The sequence below is a fragment of the Chlorocebus sabaeus genome, chromosome 17 (genome assembly GCF_047675955.1).
Source record: "Chlorocebus sabaeus isolate Y175 chromosome 17, mChlSab1.0.hap1, whole genome shotgun sequence".
Taxonomy (NCBI): Eukaryota; Metazoa; Chordata; class Mammalia; order Primates; family Cercopithecidae; genus Chlorocebus; species Chlorocebus sabaeus.
Window position 1 is genome coordinate 70,328,191 of NC_132920.1, and position 19,418 is coordinate 70,347,608.

The 19,418-nt window shown below is 41.4% G+C and overlaps 1 protein-coding gene across 1 annotated transcript in view; it reads left to right on the plus strand.

The window, feature by feature from the left end:
• SDHAF4 (succinate dehydrogenase complex assembly factor 4) overlaps nucleotides 1–17,981 on the plus strand; it is a 28,623-nt gene extending 10,642 nt beyond the window's left edge. The window contains exons 2-3 of the mRNA XM_008013577.3: nucleotides 2,011–2,163; nucleotides 11,214–17,981. Of these exons, the coding sequence (XP_008011768.1) occupies nucleotides 2,011–2,163; nucleotides 11,214–11,323 (263 nt within the window). The 3' untranslated portion in view covers nucleotides 11,324–17,981. The remainder of the gene's footprint in view (nucleotides 1–2,010; nucleotides 2,164–11,213) is intronic.
• Nucleotides 17,982–19,418: the final 1,437 nt, after the last annotated feature.

Consider the following 19,418-nt stretch of genomic DNA (forward strand, 5'->3'; position numbering starts at 1 on the left):
CCCTAACACTGAGATCACTTTTTTCCCTGTGGTTTTTCCCTTATGAATATTATCTCGATAGGGTTTGTATAACTTTCATAGCACTGAAAGTTCAACTCTCTTTAGAAACTAGAGAGAAAATGATCTCATTTACACATTGCAGACACCCAGTACATTTTAAAATCCCAAGTTTTATTTTAGATTCAGGGGGTACATGTGCAGGTTTGTTACCTGGGTTTATGTGTGATGCTGAGATTTGGGATATGAATGATCCCATCACAGATAATGAGCATAGTACCCAAAAGTTAGTTTTTCAACTCTTGCATCCCCTTCTTCCCTCCCCCACAGTAGTACCCAGTTTCTATTGTTGCCTTATGTTCCTGAGTATCCAGTGTTTCACTCTGTAGAATTAGAAAATTATGTGTAAGAATATGTAATATTTGGTTTTCTGTTCCTGCATTAGTTCACTTAGGATAATGGCCTCCAGCTGCATCCATGTTGCAGCAAAGGACATGATTTCATTATTTTTATGGTTGCGTAGTATTCCATGGTATATATGTACCACATTTTCTTTATCCAGTCCACCATTGAGGAGCACCTAGGTTGATTCTGTGTCTTTGCTATTGTGAATAGTGCTGCAGTGAACATGCAAGTGCATGTGTCTTTTTGGTGTGAAAAATGAGTAGTTTTCTTTTGGGTATATACCCAGTAACAGGATTGCTGGGTCAAGTGATAGTTCTGCCTTAAGTACTTTGAGAAATCTCCAAACTGTTTTCCACAGTGACTGAACTAAGATACATTCCCACTAGCTGTATATACGCATTCCCTCTTCTCTACAGCCTCACCAGCATCTGTTGTTTTTTAACTTTTTAATAATAGCCATTCTGACTGATGTGATATGGTCTCTCAAGATTTCAATTTGCATTTATCTACTAATTCGTGATGTGGAGCATTTTTAAATATGTTTGTTGGCCGCTTGTATGTCTTCTTTTGAGAAATGTCTCTTCATGTCTGTTGTCCGTTTTTTAGTGTGGTTGTTGTTTGCTTGTTGAGTTGTTTAAGTTCCTTATAGATTCCGGATATGAGACTTTTCTCAGATGTGTAGTTTGCAAATATTTTCTCTCATTCTGTAGGTTGTATGTTTACTCTGTTGATAGTTTCTTTTGCTCTACAAAAGCTTTTAGTTTAATTAGGTCCCATTTGTCAATTTTTTGTTGTTGCTGTTGTTGTTGCAGTTGCTTTTGAGGACTTAGTCATAAATTATTTCCCAAGACCAATGTCCAGAATAGTGTTTCCTAGGTTTTCTTCTAGGATTCTTACAGTTTGAAGTCTTACATTGAAATCTTTAATCCATCTCGAGTTAATTTTTGTATGTGGTAACAAATAGGGGTTCAGTTTCATTGCTCTGCACATAGCTGCCAACTATCCCAGCACCATTTATCAAATAGGGACTTCTTTCTCCATAAAACAATGTATTTTTAGAGACATGGTCTCACTATATTACCCAGACTAGAATTGAGCTCCTGGGTTCAAGCAATCCTCCCTCTTCAGCCTCCTGCGTAATTGAGACTACAGGTGCATGCCACCGTGCCCAACTTGATGTATTCTTAAAATTTTAGTTGACAGAAAAAGAGGACCTTGATTAGGATTTAAATGTAGCCACTTCTGACTTTTAGAGATTTGAATACTAAATATTGTCATTGAAAAGTTTGTACTAAGTTACTCTTAATATTTGAACTCCTGGTTTTTTTTACCTTGCTTTAGATAGGAATGAATGTTTTAATGTAAGTTTCTACAATATTGATAATGATTAACTAATTTATTTCATAGCCCTTCTTTTCAAACTGGTGGTCTTCCAGAAAGGGAAATGGCTGGACAGGAAGGAAGAATTTTCACTCTACATCCTTTGGTACTTTTTGAACTTTGAGAAATGTGAATGTATGAACTAAAAACAAATAAATAAAATTCTATAAATGTTTAAAGTGGAATAAATGAAAAGCTCCTAATTTTCTATTATCTCCACTCTTCTAGGATCACCCCTTCTGTGTCATTCTCTGAGAAAAACAAGTTCTTCTCAAGGAGGAAAGTCTGAACTTGTCAAACAGTCCCTTAAGAAGCCAAAGTTACCAGAAGGTCGTTTTGATGCACCAGAGGATTCCCATTTAGAGAAAGAACCACTGGAAAGTAAGCATAATAAAGCACCTCTCAGTTTTTGAAGTATCAAGGAAAGTGTTTTACTTATTGAGAAAATGAGTGAAAGAAAATAAATATGTTATTGCTTAAATTCTGTAGTAATAAAGTATATTTCAACAATGAGTAAAATCACCATCCATCAATACATGTAGGTTTCTTAATAAAAAAGATTTTCAAGACTCTGACAGGTATTTGATTGTGTTTGTTTTATTATACCTCGTTATTCACATAACAAAATATATGTTGAGACCTTCTTTGATACAAATAAATGATGTGATTTGTATCAAAGAAGGTTACGTTATTTGTATCAAAGAAGATCTTATGCGAATAATGAGGTATAATAAATATAACCACTTTATATATATAATGTATACATATTATATATATAAAGAACTCCAATAACTCAACAAAAAGTCGAAAATAGCAAAGCACTTGAGTCTCAACTTACATGTTTTGCTATATGAATAATGAGGTATGAGAAATAACAAATATATAATATGTGTATATTACATGTATGTGTGTAGAACTCCAGTAATCTACAAAAAATAAAAATAAAAAATAGCAAAGTACTTGAGTAGATATTTCTCCAGAGAAGGTATAGAAATGTACAAATGGCCAACAAACACGTGAAAAGATGCTCAGCATCAGCATCTTTCTCATTAGGGAAATGCAAATCAGAACTATGAGATACTACTTCATACCCACCAGGATGGTTATCATAGAAAAAAATGGAAAATAACAAGTGTTGGGAAGGATGTGGAGAAATTGAAACCCTCACGCATTTCTGGTGGGAATATAAAACATTGCAGCCGCTGTGGAAAACAGTATGGCCATTCCTCAAAAAATCGAACATAGAACTACCGTTTGACCCAGCAATTCCGCTCTTAGGTGTGTATCTAAAGGAATTGAAAGCCGGGACTTGAACAGATATCTCTGTAACTTTGTTCATAGTATTATTAACAGTAGCCAAAAGGTGGAAACAACCCAGTGTTCATGAACAAATTAATGGTTAAACAAAAGGTAGCACATATATACGGTGGAAAACTACTCAGTCATAAAAAGCAATTACATTGTAATATATGCTACAACATGGATGGACCTTGAAAAAATTATGTTTAGTGAAATCAGCTGGACCCAGAAGAGCAAATATATGATTCCACTTATATAAGGTACCTAGAATAGGCAAATTCATAGAGCCGGAAAGTAGAATAGAGGTGATCAGGGACTCCGGGGACTAAGAGGGAAGTCATTGTTTAGTGGGTACAGAGTTCATTGTGGGGATGATGAAAACATTTTAGTTATAGATAGTGGTGATGGTTGTACAACCCTGTGAATGTATTTTTGTTGTTGTTTTTGTTTTTGAGATAGAGTCTTGCTCTTTCACCTAGGCTGGAGTGCAGTGGCACAATCTCGACTCACTGCAACCTCCGCCTCCCAGGTTCATGTAATACTCCTGTCTCAGCCTCCCGAGTAGCTGGGATTACAGGCACGCCACTACAGTGGCTCATTGTTGTGTTTTTAGTAGAGATGGGATTTCACCATGTTGGCCAGCCTGGTCTTGAACTCCTGACCGCAAGTGACCAACCCATCTCAGCCTCCCAAAGTGCTGGGATTACAGGCATGAGCCACTGCGCCTGGCAGTGAATGTATTTAATACTACCAAATTGTACACTTACAAATGGTTAAATGAGAAATATTGTGTTACATTTATTTTACCACAATAAAAAAATAGCAAAACCCAGCACATTTCAAAAGCTAATCATCTGTTTGACACAATGGTAGGCATTCAACTAAGTCTTGTATCACTCAAGTTCATGTTGAACCTACCATCCCTTAGAAACTTCTGACAAACATCACCAAATACAGCAGGTGCTCTTCAATCCTTGTTTTATTGAACAATCCACCTTTGACAGTGTTAACTATTGCTTCTGGAAATCTCCTGCCTTGATTTCCATTATGCTTTCCTTAGTTTCATTTTTTTGTGTTTTTGTGTGTGTGTGTGTTGTTTTGTTTTGTTTTGTTTTGTTGAGACAGGGTCTTGCTCTGTTGCCCAGGCTAAAGTGCAGTGGCATGAACACATGGCTCACTGCAGCCTTAACCTTCCCAGCTCAAACTACCCTCCTGCCTCAGTCTCCTGAGTAACTGAGACCACAGGCGCATACCACCATGCTCACCTAATTAAAAAAATTTTTTTTTGTAGAGATGAGGTCTTGCCATGTTACCCAGGCTGGCCTCAACTCCTGGGCTCAAGCAGTCCTTCTGCCTCGGCCTCCCAAAGTGCTGGGATTACAAGTGTGAGCCACCATTCCTGGCATGCTTTCTTTAGTTTCTCACCCTATTTCTTCATTAATCTCTTCCTGGGCTCCTTTTTGAGCTCTTCTGCCTCTCCCCAACACCTAGATGTGGGTATTTGCCAGGCCTCTGTTCTTAGCCCCCTAAGCATTCCTAGGGAGATTTCATATTTCCCTGAAATGATTTGATTGATTGAGGCAGAGTCTCACTGTGTCACCCAGACTGAAGTGCAGTGGCACTGTCACAGCTCACTGCACCCTCAACCTCCTGGGCTTCACTACTCAGCCTCTCCTGTAACTGGGGCTACAGGCACGAACCTGGCTAATTTTTCTATTTTTTTTTTTTTTTTTTTAAGAGACAGTCTCACTACATTGCCCAGGCTGGTCTTGAACTCCAGGGCTCAAACGATCTTCCCACCTCAGCCTCCCAAAGTGGTGAGATTACAGGCATGAGCCACCACGCCCGGCTTAAAATGATTTTAAGTATCACCTGTGTGTTGGTGATTCATACATTTTTACCTCCAATCACACCTCTTTCCTGAGCATCACTCTCCTGTCTCCATTTGCCTCCTGAATATCTTTCTTTGGATATTCCAGAAGTCTCAAAATTAATATTTCTAAAACTAAAGTCATCCTGTACCCATTGTTCCAACTCACCTTCAGCCCTCCTACACACCGGGCCTCATATCCTCCTCTTCCTTCTGGATTCTAGTCCACCCCATCTACCAAGTCACCCAAGCCCGAAATCTGGGGATAATCTTTCACTCCTGCCTCTTCCTGTCTCCTGTGACTGATCACTAACGAAGACCTGTTGCTTCTACCCTTTTAACATCTCTCAAATTTATTCCCTCTTACTCTTCCTACCAGTAAGGCCCAAATTCAAGCTGTCTCTAGCTCCGCTGGTCTGCTAACAAGCCTCTCTGCTTCCTTGTTTCCTTCCTTCTAGTCTTGTCTCCCTGCCTCTAGTACGTACTTTATTCTAAGAAAACTATGTAGGTTGTCTGTTTGAAAAGAGTAGATTTCATTATTAAAACCATAAAGGAAAATGTTTGTAGCTAGGCATCCTGCTTGATATAAAGATGAATAAGAAAGGAAGATGAGATAATGTAAATAACGATGAACAGGACATCATGTGGTAACTAGCATGAGAGATACACAAAAAGATCAGAGAAAAGTCAACAAAAAAGATAACTTTTGAGCTGGGATCTAAGGAAAAATAATTTTTTGTCTTTTTGAGTTGGAGTCTCGCTCTGTTACCCAGGCTGGAGGACAATGGTGCGATCTCAGCTCACTGCAACCTCCGCCTCCCGGGTTCAAGCGATTCTCCTGCCTCAGCCTCGTAAGTAGCTGGGACTACAGGTTCCTGCCACCACGCCTGGCTAATTTGTGTATTTTTAGTAGAGAAGAGGTTTCACCATGTTGGTCAGGCTGGTCTTGAACTCCTGACCTCAGGTGATCCACCTGCCTTCGCCTCCCAAAGTGCTGGGGTTACAGGTGTAAGCCACCATGCCAAGCTGGAAAAGTAAAATTTTTATAAGTAGATAAGGTGTGGTGAGGAGACGTTTCAAAATAACTGGAGAAAGCTATGGTCAAAGAGAAAGAGGCTGCAGAACATTAACACTTACAAGACACAGCTAATGGGCTTCTTTGGCTTCAACATAAATTTTATGTATATTCGATTAATACAGGGGTGTCCAATCTTTTGGCTTCTTTGGGCCACATTGGAAGAAGAATTGTCTTAGGCCACACATAAAGTGCACTAACAATAACTGATGAGCTAAACAAACAAAAAAAAAATTAAAAATAAATAAAAAATAATCACACAAAACAACTCAACGTTTTAAGAAAGTTTACGAATTTGTGTTGGGCCACATTCAAAGGCATCCTGGACCACGTGCAACCCATGGACCGTGGGTTGGACAGGCTTGGATTAATTGAATATAAAGCTAGACATGCAGGTTCGGCTCAAATCTGGGAGGGCCTGGACTCCCAGGTTACAGTGTAAGGGCTTTATGCAGTGAGCAGTGAGAAAATGTATTTGGATAGAGGTTGTTTTAATTAGCTTTATTAAATATATTCTGCATGTAATAAAATTCACCCATGTTAAATATACAGTTCAGTGAGGTTTTCTTTGTTTTTGTTGTTGTTTTCATTGTTGTTTTTGAGATGGGGGAGTCTTGCTATGTTGCCCAGGCTGGAGTGCAGTGGTGTGATCTCAGCTCACTGCAACCTCTGCCTCCTGGGTTCAAGCGAGTCTCCTGCCTCAGCCTCCTGAGTAGCTAGGATTACAGGCACCTGCCACCACACCCAGTTAATTTTTGTATTTTTAGTAGAGATGAGGTTTCACCATGTTAGCCAGGCTGGTATCAAACTCCTGACCTTGTGATCCTCCCGCCTCGGCCTCCCAAAGTGCTAGGATTACAGGCATGAGCCACTGTGCCCGGCTAGTGAGTTTTAACAAATGTTTACAGCCATGGAAACCACACAAAGTGTAAAATAGTTCTGTCCCCTAAAGAGGCACAAGGCAGTTCATCCTCTCCCCACCTCCTCCCAGCAACCATTGATCTGTTCTCTATCACTGTAGTTTTGCTTTTTCTAGAATTTTATATAAATGAAACTCTACAATATGCAGTCTTTGGTGTCTGGTTCCCCTTTTCACTTAGTATAATGTGGAAGAGGGTTTCTGTTGCATTAGTTCTAAAATGGGACACTGAGAGCGGGAACCAGGGTGGTAATGGTGAGAACAAAAAGTTTCAGAAAACTGTAGGCTATTATAAGGGCAAAAATTAGGTTAAACAAATGTGAGGAAGAAGAGACGTGGAAAGATACGAAGGTGTGGTGAGAAAGAAGAGTGCTCAAAAGAGTGTGGGATTTGGAAAAGGAACACACTCAAAAAATTAAATAAAGTCCAGTAGACAGCAGAAGTAGATGTGAAAGTCATCAGGAAAGAGATTGGTGACCTCTGTGGCCTCGATGTGTGATGATTTACTAATGTGGATGTTGATATTAGGGATGATGGGGAGAGGGAGATGAAACTATGAACCAGATATTGATCCCATCGGAGAAGACAGAAGAATCTTTGAGTTTATTATAAGACTGGAGAAAAGCACTGGACAAGTAAATGGTATAGAATTCCAAAAAGGAAAGGCTGTAGAGGTGTGGCGTTAGAATGAGAGGCTGGAAATAGCAGTGAGGAGCAGGGACATCTTGACCTGTTCTTTCTTCCCCAGTGCTGTGGACTGAATTATGTTCCCCTGAATTCATCTGTTGGAGCTCTAACGCCCCAGGTGATGGTATTTGGAGATAGGGCCTTTGGGAGATAATTAGGCTTAGATCATGAGAGTAGGGTAACTCTTTAAAGGATGGAAATGTTTTACACTTTGTGCTATTTACATGACTGTAAACATTTGTTAAAACTCATTGAACTGTGTACTTAAAATGGGTGAATTTTATTATAAGCAGACAATACTTTAATAAAGCTGGTGGGAATCTCCTCATGGTGGGAATAGTGCCCTTATAAGAAGAGATACCAGAGAGCTTGCCGTCTGTCTTTCTCTGCCACGTGAGGACACAGCAAGAAGTGACCATCTGTAAGCCAGGAAGAAAGCCCTCATGAGAACCAACCATGCCAGCACCCTGACTTCAGCCTACCAGCCTCCAGAGCTGTGAGAAAATAAGTTTCTGTTGTTTACTCCACCTAGTCTATGGTATTTTGTTATGGCAGCTCAAGCTAAGACATCCAGTGAGCCACAGAGATATGTGAGAAAGAAGAACTTCCATTAGAGAGGCCTTCAGGGGAATTCATAGAGTAGGAAAAAGCCAACTTGCATTGCAGTAAAGCATGGACTTCTTTTGAAAACAGAATGATGATGAGTATAGGGGACAGTTTATTCACAATATAACAAGAATAAAAGAATGAATATTTGAAAAATTTTCCGGGTAAATTCTGTATCCTTTTTCTTTTGCCTAGAGAGGGGCTTTATGATTTTGGTGAAGCTCCTTTAGTTTTCTAAAGAGATACAGTTTGGGTAATCATTCTCCTGCAGTTCCCCCGTGCTATGCAGGATAAAATAAAAGCCGTATACCTTTTCTTCTAATAATCTGTCTTTTGTCAGTTGATTTTTGGCAAACCTTCAGAGGGCAAGGGGGAAGCTTTTCCTTGGTCCCTACACCGTCTCCCAGAGGCCAAGCAATGTGCTTCCTCAGTGGAACAGGTTTAAACATCTGTAAGTAGCTACGATGACAACCTCAGCAGAGAATACCCACCTTGGAATGTGACACCCATGCCCCCAAAAGTCTAGTTGCCTTTTGGTCTGTGTCTCAGGAGTAAAACTGACTTCTCTAGGGATTGAATGTAAGCGAGACCTAAGTAACCATGGGGTTTGGATAAAGCAGATCTGGGTTTGAACTGGAGCTCTCAGAGGCTTCTACTCTCTGGGTTTCAGTTTCCTCCTAACACCTGCCTTAGAATGCCGTTATGAAAAGAAACTGAGATGATAGGCACTTTGCACTTTTCCTTTCAAGCCTTGCCAGTTTGTTATTCTTGTATGTATGTGTTTGCCTTTTATTGTTGTTGTTGTTGTTGTTTTGCCTACTTCAGTACTCCGTGAGCCCTATGAGGGAAGGGGCCTTCTATTGCATGGTCACTACCGTATCCTCACCCTGCCTTTACCTAGCATAGGGCCTGGCAGAGTAATAGTGGAATAAATGAATGAAACTGTCTGCCCACAGGGTTGCCATGAGGATAAGAATAAATCTTTTCATTCATTCATATGATACGTGTTAAGTATCCTCTGTGAGCCAAACACTGAAACAGCAATGGATAAAACACACACAAAAAATTATACCGTAATGAGGCTTAACATTTTAGTGGGAGAGACAGACAATAATCAAAGTACATTTTAAAAATATATGAAATTAGTGATAATTGCTGAAGATAATGTAAATCTGGGAAGGAATGGGATGTGTTGGGAGGGTGGCCACAATAAATAAATAAATAGATACAGTTTACGAATTAGGGGCCAGGCGGCTGGGCGCAGTGGCTCACACCTGTAACCCCAGCACTTGGGGAGGCTGAGGTGGGTGGATCACCTGAGGTCAGGAGTTCAAAACCAGCCTGGCCAACAAAGTAAAACCCCCGTCTCTACTAAAAATACAAAAAATTAGCTGGTCATAGTGGTGCACACTTGTAATCTCACCTACTCGAGAGGCTGAGGCAGGAGAATCACTTGAACCCTGGAGGCGGAGGTTGTGGTGAGCCGAGATTGTGCCATTGCACTCCAGCCTGGGCAATAAGAGTGAAACTCCATCACACATACACACACACACAAAGAATTAGGGGTTATGTGCGGTGGTTCACACCTGTAATCCCAGCACTTTGGGAGGCCGAGGTGGGTGGATCATTTGGGGTCAGGAGTTTGAGACCAGCCTGGCCAATATAGTAAAACGCCATCTCTACTAAAAGTACAATTATTAGCCAGGCATAGTGGTGCGCACCTATAGTCCCAGCTACTCAGGAGTCTGAGGCAGGAGAATTGCTTGAACCCAGGAGGCAGAGACTGCAGTGAGCTGAGATCACACCACTCCACTACTCCAGCTGGACAAGAGAACTAGACTCCATCTCAAAAAAACAAAACAAAACAAAACAAAGAATTAGGGTTCTAATAGTTGGTTCCTCTCCTGTTTTTTCCATATACAGAACAGTACAGTGTATGGGCTGAGAGCAAGACTGCAGCCAGGATGTCTGAATTCAAACTCAGTTTTATCACTTAGAAGCTGTGTGATATGGAGCAACTTTCTTAACCCTTTGTGGCTCATTTTCTTTGTCTATAAAGTTGGAACAATAATTGTTCTTGTCCCATAGGATTGTTAGGAAGATTAAATGGATTAGCATACATAAAGTGCTGAGAATTGAGCCTGGCTTGTGACAGGGATTCCTATTATGAACACATAGTATTAAGAATAATAATTACTATTATTGATTATAAATTGCAGTACCAGCCAACCAGTTGCTGAAGCCAAAACCCTATGATGAGGAACAGTAATTCTCTAGCTAAGATTAATTGACATTCCTATGTACCTGGCACCACGCTAAACCCTTTACATGCATTACCTTGTTTAATTATCAACACAGTGAGGGAAGTATGATTGTTCTCCCCATTTTACTGGTCAGAAAACTGTGGCATTAAGTCAAAGTGATTCCTTCAAAGTAGTCTTATTTCAAGACCTTTCAAGTCTTATGAATTTGTACTCTGTATTCTCTTCTCAAACTCAGGAAAAAGAATCACATTTACAGTTCATTTAAAGACTGCATGGTAACCAGGTTACTAAGATCTAGCCTATCATGCAACCCTGTCTTTAAAATTGACCATAGGCAGGCTTGGTGGCTCACGCCTGTAATCCCAGCACTTTGGGAGCCCGAGGCGGGCGGAACACTTGAGGTCAGGAGTTTGAGACCAGCCTGGCCAACATGGTAGAACCCCGCCTCTACTAAAAATACAAAAATTAGCTGGTCATAGTGGCATGTGCGTGTAATCCCAGCTACTCAGGAGGCTAAGGCAGAAAAATCACTTGAACCCAGAAGGCAGAGGTTGCAGTGAGCCCAGATCATGCCACTGCAATCCAGCCTGGGCGACAGAGGGAGACTCTGTCTCAAAAAAAAAAATTAATAAATAAATAAATAAAATAAGATTGACTATAAGGCCTTTCCTGCCTCCATTAACTGCTTTATTTATATCTCATTTTCCTTAGAATTTCCAGATGATGTTAATCCAGTGACCAAAGAAAAAGGTGGACCCAGGGGCCCAGAACCTACCCGATATGGAGATTGGGAACGAAAAGGACGCTGTATTGATTTTTAAGTCGCATCTTCTTTAACCTTAATTTTGTTTTCTGAATATGTACATCTGAATTAACTTATTTCTGATTATTTTCTTTCTTTATATCCTTTATGTCATGAGTTTCCATAATGTGTTTAAATATATATATGATGGCTTTGGAGGAAAATATGCTGCTATAAATTAGGAAAGGGAGACCAGCTTGACCAATATGGAGAAATCTCGCCTCTACTAAAAATACAAAATTAGCCAGACGTGGTGGCGGCGCCTGTAATCCCAGCTACTCTGGAGGCTGAGGCAGGAGAATGGCTTGAACTCAGGAGGTGGAGGTTGTGGTGAGCTGAGATCTCACCATTGCACTCCAGTCTGGGCAACGAGAGTGAAACTCCGTCTCAAAAAAAAAAAAAAAATTAGGAAAGGAAAAGTATTTTTTCATTAACATATGTTAGTTTAATGAATATAGAAATGATTCTTGACTTTTTTTTTTTTTTGAGACAGAGTCTTTCTCTGTCACACAGGCTGGAGTGGAGTGGCACTATCCCAGCTCACTGCAACCTCTGCCCCCCAGGTTCAAGCAATTCTCTTGTCTCAGCCTCCTGAGTAGCTGGGATTACAGGCACCCACCATCACACCTGGCTAATTTTTGTATTTTTAGCAGAGACAAGGTTTCATCATGTTAGCCAGGCTGGTCTTGAACTCCTGACCTCAGGTGATCCACCTGCCTCAGCCTCCCAAAGTGCTGGGATTGCAGGCATGAGCCACCTTGCCCAGCCTAGAAATGATTCTTAGAGCTGTAGGCCTTCATCATTTTTCAGTTTAAATTAATCAGTTGCTTATAAAATGCACACATAAATAAAATAATTTTTAAAAAATGATTGTGTTGCTGTGTGCTAGGGGTTAGTGGCTTGTAACATGCGAGTTAAATAATGCATTATAGTTTGAGAAGGCCACAATAGTAACAGAAAATCTTTAACTTGGAGTCAGTTACTTAATTACTTACCCAATTATTTGGGTTCAAATTCTGACTCTACTTCTTAACTACCTATGTGACCTTGGATAACTTATTTAACTTCTCTGTGCTTCAATATCCTTATGTGTAAGTTGGAGATAATAATACTTTTGATACTGGTGGGCTGCGGGAGGTCCCCAAACGCTGGTGGGACCTTAACTCCTGCTGATGTCCAGGCTCTTGATACCATTATGAGAAGGAATTCGAGGACAAGTCAGAAACTAGTGAAAGTACCGAGATTTATTGCAAAGTGAAAAGTACACATTCGATGCCTGTAATCCCAGCAGTTTGAGAGACCAAGGAGGGTCAATCACTTGAGGTCAGGAGTTTGAGACCAGCTGGCCAACATGTCAAAACCCCGTCTCTACTAAAAATACAAAAATTAGCTGGGCGTGGTGGCGTAGGCGTGTAATCCCAGCTACTTGGGAGGCTGAGGCAGGAGAATCACTTGAACCGGGAGGCAGAGGTTGTAGTGAGCCAAGATTGTGCCACTGCACTCCAGCCTGGGCGACAGAGCGAGACCCTGTCTCAAAAAAAAAAAAAAGAAAAGTACACATTCAAGAAAGGGGAGTGTGGGCATACTCAAGAGAGAGTGACTCAGTGGAGTTTAGGGCTTCTACCTTTATGGGTTTCTATAACCAAGAGGTGGAATATTCTGGAAGATTCCTGGAAAAAGGTGAAGATTTCTTGGAATTGTGGTGCCACTGACTTTTACACCAAATACAGGTGTTCACAGAACAGTCACGGCACTGGTCTATGTGTGCTTAGTATGTTAATGAGGTCCTAGGTGAAATCTAGGTCATATCCAGTGCCATGCTGGGACCAGCCAGTCTTAGCCAACTTGGCTCACACCCTGGTTTTTCAGGATCTTATCAGCCCCTAGTTTATGCAGCCATTTCAACAGTTTCCTTTTTGCTAATCATGTAAAACTGCTACCTGGAATTTTCTGCTCTTCTGTGACCACCCTATATTATTGCTGTCTCACTTTCACTTCACAGGGAAGTTGAGAAGATTAAATGAATAAATAACATGTATTAGTCAGGGTTCTTCAATAGGAGAGAGAGAGATTATCTGGAATTGGCTCATGCAGTTCTGGAGGCTGAGAAGTCCCATGATAATGCCATCTGCAAACTGAACGCCTGAAGACCCAAAAAAGCTAGTGGTGTGAATCAGTCTGAGTCCAAAGGCCTGAGAACCAGGGGAGTTATGATGTAAATCCAGTCGGAGGGCAAAGAAGAGGAGATGAGATATCCTAGCTCAAGCAGTGAGGCAAGAAAGAATTCCTCCCTCTACCTTTTGTCCTATTCAGGCCTTCAATGTATTAGATAATGCCCAACTACATTGGGAAGGACAGTCTACTGAGTTCACCAGTTCCAATGCTAATCTCATTCAGAAACACCCTTACAGACACATCCAGAAACAATGTTTAAACTGGTACCCCGTGGCCTACTCAAGTTGACACATAAAATTAGCCAACACAACATGTTAGCCACTTAGAGTAGTGTGTAATATAGTGCATACATCTCAGTAAGTGTTAACTCTCTTTAAATTATGAATGTATTTTTCCAAGTCTCTAGGCATTGTAAGAGGAAAGATTTTTTTTTATTTTTTGAGGGCGGGGACGGAGTCTTGCTCTGTCCCCAGGGTGGGCTATAGTGGCGCAATCTCCAGTCACTGCAACCTCTGACTCCCTGGTTCAAGCGATTCTCCTGCCTCAGCCTCCCAAGTAGCTGAGACTACAGGCACTCGCCACCACGCCTGGCTAATTTTTCTATTTTTAGTAGAGACAGGGTTTCACCGTGTTAGCTAGGATGGTCTCGATCTCCTGACCTCGTGATCCACCTGCCTCGGCCTCCCAAAGTGCTGGGATTATAGGCATGAGCCATCGCGCCCGGCCAGTGGGAGGAAAGATTTTTAAAAATGAAATTTGAAATACTTGTAATTGTTTTATACGAGTACAACATTTAAAATGTCATTAGTTGAAAATAGTGATTACATGAATGAAATGAAATATATACATTAGTTTGTGGAACATAAAATTCACATAGGTGCTATGGTTTGAAAATTTGTTCCCTCCAAAACTTCTATTGAAACTTAACCCCCAGTGTAGCAGTATTGAGAGGTGGGACCTTTAAGAGGTGTTTGGCCTTTAAGAGTGCAGAGCCCTCACAAAGATTAATTCATTTATGGGTTAATGGGCAAATGGGTTATCATGGAAGTGGAGCTGGTGCTTTATGAGAAGAGGAAGAGAGACGTAAGCTAGCATGTTGGCATCTGAGCACACTCAGCCAACTTGCCATGTGATGCCCTGTACTGCCTCAGGACTCTGCAGAGCTTTCACCAGCTTCAAGGCCCTGGCCAGATGTGCCCCTTGACCATGGACTTTCTAGCCTCCAAAACCATAAGAAATAAACTTCTTTTCTTTCATAATTATCCAGTATCAGGTATTTAGTTATAGCAACAGAAAATGGGCCAAGAAAACTGGCACTGGGAGTGAGGTGTTGGTATAAAGTTACCTGAAAATGTGGAAGCTGCATGGGAACTGGATAATGGGCAAAGATTGGAAGAGTTTGGAGGAGCAGAGTAGAAAAAGCCTAGATTCTCATTAGGGATTAGAAGACAAGAAGACTAGGGAAAGTTTGGAACTTCCTAGAGATTACTTAAGTGGTCATGACCAGAACGCTGATAGAAATATGGACAGTAAAGGCCATTCTGATGAGTTTCAGATGGATCAAGGTGTTGGAAACTGGAGTAAAAGCCTTTCTTAGAAAGTGGCAAAGAATTTGGCTGGATTGTGTCCATGCCTAAGGCTGGATGTTTTATAGCCATACCCTACTCCCAGCTACCAATTCTAGGGAATGCTGAACTTAAGAATGATGAATTAGAATATTTGACGGAAGAAATATCTAAGCAGCAAAGCATTCAGGCTATTGCATGGCTACTTTTAACCACTTACATTAAACTGCAAGAAGGAATAAGTGACTTAAAGACAGAAATTGTAATCAAAAGGGAAGCAAAGCAGAAGGATTTGGGAAACTCTAAGCCTAGACATGTGATAGAGAATGAAAGAGCATTTTCAGCAGAGGAAACGAAGGGTGCGACCAAGCCATTGTTTGCTGAAGAGATTAATATGGCTAGCTAGAAAGGAGCCAGAGATTATTCATCAGAACAATGGGAGAAAGATCCCAAAGGCATTTCACAAATCTTTGAATCTGCCCCTCCCATCACAAGCCCAGAGGCCTAAAATGGCAGAATGGTTGAAAGGGATAGGCCCAGGGCACTCTCTAAGGACTTGCTGCCCCGGGCTGCCTTGGGCCTCTACTCCTGGCATTCTGGCTGCCCAGGCAGCTCTAGCTCAAGTGGCCCCCAGTGTGGCTCGAACTGCCACTCCAAAAGGTCCAAGTTGTAAATCTTTGTAGCACTATCCAGTGACACAAGTGGTCTCAGATGCTGCTCATGCCCCCACTCCAGAGAGCACAAGCAGTGAGCCTTGGTGACCTCCACATGGTGCTCATTCAGCAGGCACACAGCAAGAGCTGTGAGGCTTAGCAGCTTCCACCGAGATTGCAAAGGATGTATCAGACAGCCTGTGGGCCCATGCAGAGACTCACTGCAACGGCAGAGCCACTGCAGAGAACCCCTCTACTAGTGCGATGCTGAGTGGAAATGTGGGACCAGAGCTGCTGCAGGAAGTTCCCACCAGGGCAGTGCACTCTGGAGCCACAGGGGCAGGACCACCCTGAGACCCCAGAACTGTAGAGCTACCAGTATGCAACACCAGCCTGGAAAAGCTGCAGGCACCTGACTCCAACCTGTGAGAGTAGCCACATGGACTACAACAAGCAAAGCCATAGGCATGAGATTGCCCAATGTTTTGGAGACCCACTCCCTACCTCAGTGTTCACAGGATGCCAGCATGGAGTCAAAAGAGATTATTCTCCAGCTTCAAGCGTGTTTTTTTTGTTTGTTTGATTGTTTTGTTTTGTTTTTTTTGTAATGGAGTCTCATTCTTCATTCTGTCACCCTGGCTGGCAATGGCATGATCTCAGCTCACTGCAACCTCTGCCTCCTGGGTTCAAGAGATTCTCCTGCCTCAGCCTCCTGAGTAACTGGAATTACAGGCACCTGCTACCATGCCTGGCTAATTTTTTTGTATTTTTAGTAGAGACAGGGTTTCACCATGTTGGCCAGGCTGGTCTTGAACTCCTGACCTCAAGGGATCCTCCCGCCTCAGCCTCCCAAAGTGCTGGGATTACAGGTGTGAGCTGTTGCACCCGGCTGAGCTTCAAGATTTAATGTCTGCCCTGCTGGGTTTCTGACTTGTTAGGAGCCTATTACTCCATTTTTCTTTCCTATTTTTCCCTTTTGGAATGAAAATGTATATCCTATGCCTGTCCTACCGTTGTATCTTGGAAGCAGATAAATTGTTTTCATAGGATCACAGATAAGACTTTGCACTTTTGAGTTGTTGCTGGAATACGTTAAGACCTTGGGGCTATAAAGATAGAATAAATGTATTTGTATGTGATAAAGACATTAGTTTTGGAAGGCCAGTGCCAGTGCCAGAATGCTATGGTTTGAATGTTTGTCTCCTCCAAAACTCATGTTAAACTTAATCCTCATTGTAACAGTATTAATGAGATGGGAAATCCAACTGTGCTATTTGACAGGTAGGACCTCTGGGAGGTAATTAGGATGTAATGAAGTCATAAGGGTGAGGCATTAGTGGCTTTCTAAGAGGAGAAAGACCTGAGCTAGCACATTTGGCCACCTCACCATATCATACCCTGTGATGCCTTAGGACTCTACAGAGTCTCCACCAGCAAGACCCCATGAACTTGGCCCACATGTCACCGTGAACTTGGACTTCCCAGCCTCCAGAACCATAAGAAATAAATATCATTTTTCAGCCGGGTGTGGTGGCTCATGCCCGTAATCCCAGCACTTTGGGAGGCCAAGGCAGGTGTATCACCTGAGGCCAGAAGTTCAAGACCAGCCTGAACAACATGGTGAAACCCCATCTCTATGAAAAATACAAAATTAGCCAGGTGTGGTGGTGCACATCTGTAATCCCAGCTACTCGGAAAGCTGAGGCAGGAGAATCGCTTGAACCTGGGAGGCAGAGGTTGCAGTGAGCCGAGATCACACCATTGCACTCCAGCCTGGGCAACAAGAGTGAAACTCCATCTCAGAAAAAAAAAAGAAATATCATTTTTTAATAAATTACCCAGTTTCAGCTATTCTTTTATAAGCAACAGAAAATGGACTAAGACAGTAGGTATATAGAGGGTAAATATGAGAAAAATGGGATAAATGGACTAGCTCAGTTAGTTTTGAAGACTCAAAACCTCCTACCCTGTGGCCTTTTGATAACTGAGTCAGGAAATGTCAAGTCCAGTGTACAGATCTGGAATAATGGAAGGACGGGAATTGTTGGGCTCCCCTAAGGTATCCTTTGCTGCATGTCATCTGGCCTCACTCACTCTTAGAGGTTGGGCCTTCAGCTCCCAGGCTACACTTGAATTAGGAAGAAAGCTTTTGCAAAACCTATAGAAGACAGAATCCAGTAGGCTGATAACTGTGTGATGTGAATTACAAGTGCAATATTACTTGAGAAGATTGTACAGAGACTCATTTAAGAGAATAAAAATTATTATCCCAGAAACAAATTAACTAGTGTGTAATTAGGACTAGTCATTTGGTCTTTATATCAGTTTTCTTTCTCAGTCAACATTCATTCTTCTAGTTGCAATTACTATGTATGCTGCAAAGTAATAACTACATTTCCTTAGAAATATTCTATAATTTAGTCAACCTCCAACTGCCCAAGTCAGTAAAGATTTTTACTAAGTTAACATTCGAAAAATAGTATGTTAGGCCAGATGCGTTGTCTCATGCCTGTAATCCCAACACTTTGGGAGGCTGAGGCAGGTGGATCACCTGAGGTCAGGAGTTCAAGACAATTAGCTGGGTGTGGTGGTGCACGCCTGCAATCCCAGGTACTTGGGAGGCTGAGGCAGGAGAATCGCTTGAACCCGGGAGGTGGAGGTTGCAGTGAGCTGAGATCATGCCACTATACTTCAGCCTGGGCGACAGAGAGGGCTCCATCTCAAAGAAAAAAAGAAAAATAGTATGTTAAATTTTCATTGTATAGTTTTGCTTGTGTTCTACACTATCCTGATGTGCAATAGAAAAAAGACAACTCATATACTTCAAAAGCTAATCTAAAATATATAACAACCAAAGTGTTATATTAAGATAATTCTTAACCTCTGTTAATAGTAACATGTTTCATTACAGTTATCAAATATATAGGTAAAATTTGGTGGCATGAAAACGCTTGTGGTCTGTATGTCTATCAAACATTCATGAAAAAACTTGAAGACTATCAATTTGGTACCTACAAAAGATGATGTGGTGGTCATGGAAATGCATCACCCAGATCTCCTGTGAGAAGCAGAGTTGATTGAGAACCCTAGCTGCTGCCCCATGGTATCTACCACTGTATTCCTTGCTGTTCCCAGCCAATGAGTGAGAATGGCAGGACTATTAACACTGGCACACTCCCCTGATGGGCAGCATTGGCTCAAGGACTTCCCATTAGATTGCCCAGAATTTTCTTAGAAACATGCTACTGTCTGAGATTCTCCCTACCCCATACTCCTTTCCTTTACTCTCTCCTTCACAGGTGTCAAACCCTACCTACTCCCCTCCTTCATAATTCAGATACCTCCTCCAATAAATCTCCTTCAAACTCAATGCCATCTTGCCTTCTGTTAATTTGTAGAGAACCCAAATTAACATGGATAACTTTTTAAAAACAACTTACAGACAGTTTTTCAGAAAGCGTCATACAATGCCTGTGATTTTTTTTAGTATGATCATAGTTTAAACACTTTTACATCGCTTGGGGGATTTCTGGGAAATTATATGTTGATCTTTTATGGATAAGGCTCATGCCATGGAGTGTTGTACATATTGAGTGTTTGGTTAGATTAAATTATGTCTAGTAGGTCCCAGATGCTGAGACCTAGACTGTGTGAAAATATATGTATTACCTGTTATTAAACTTGTAAGAGCAAGCATAACGCCATAACCTGCTAGTAAATA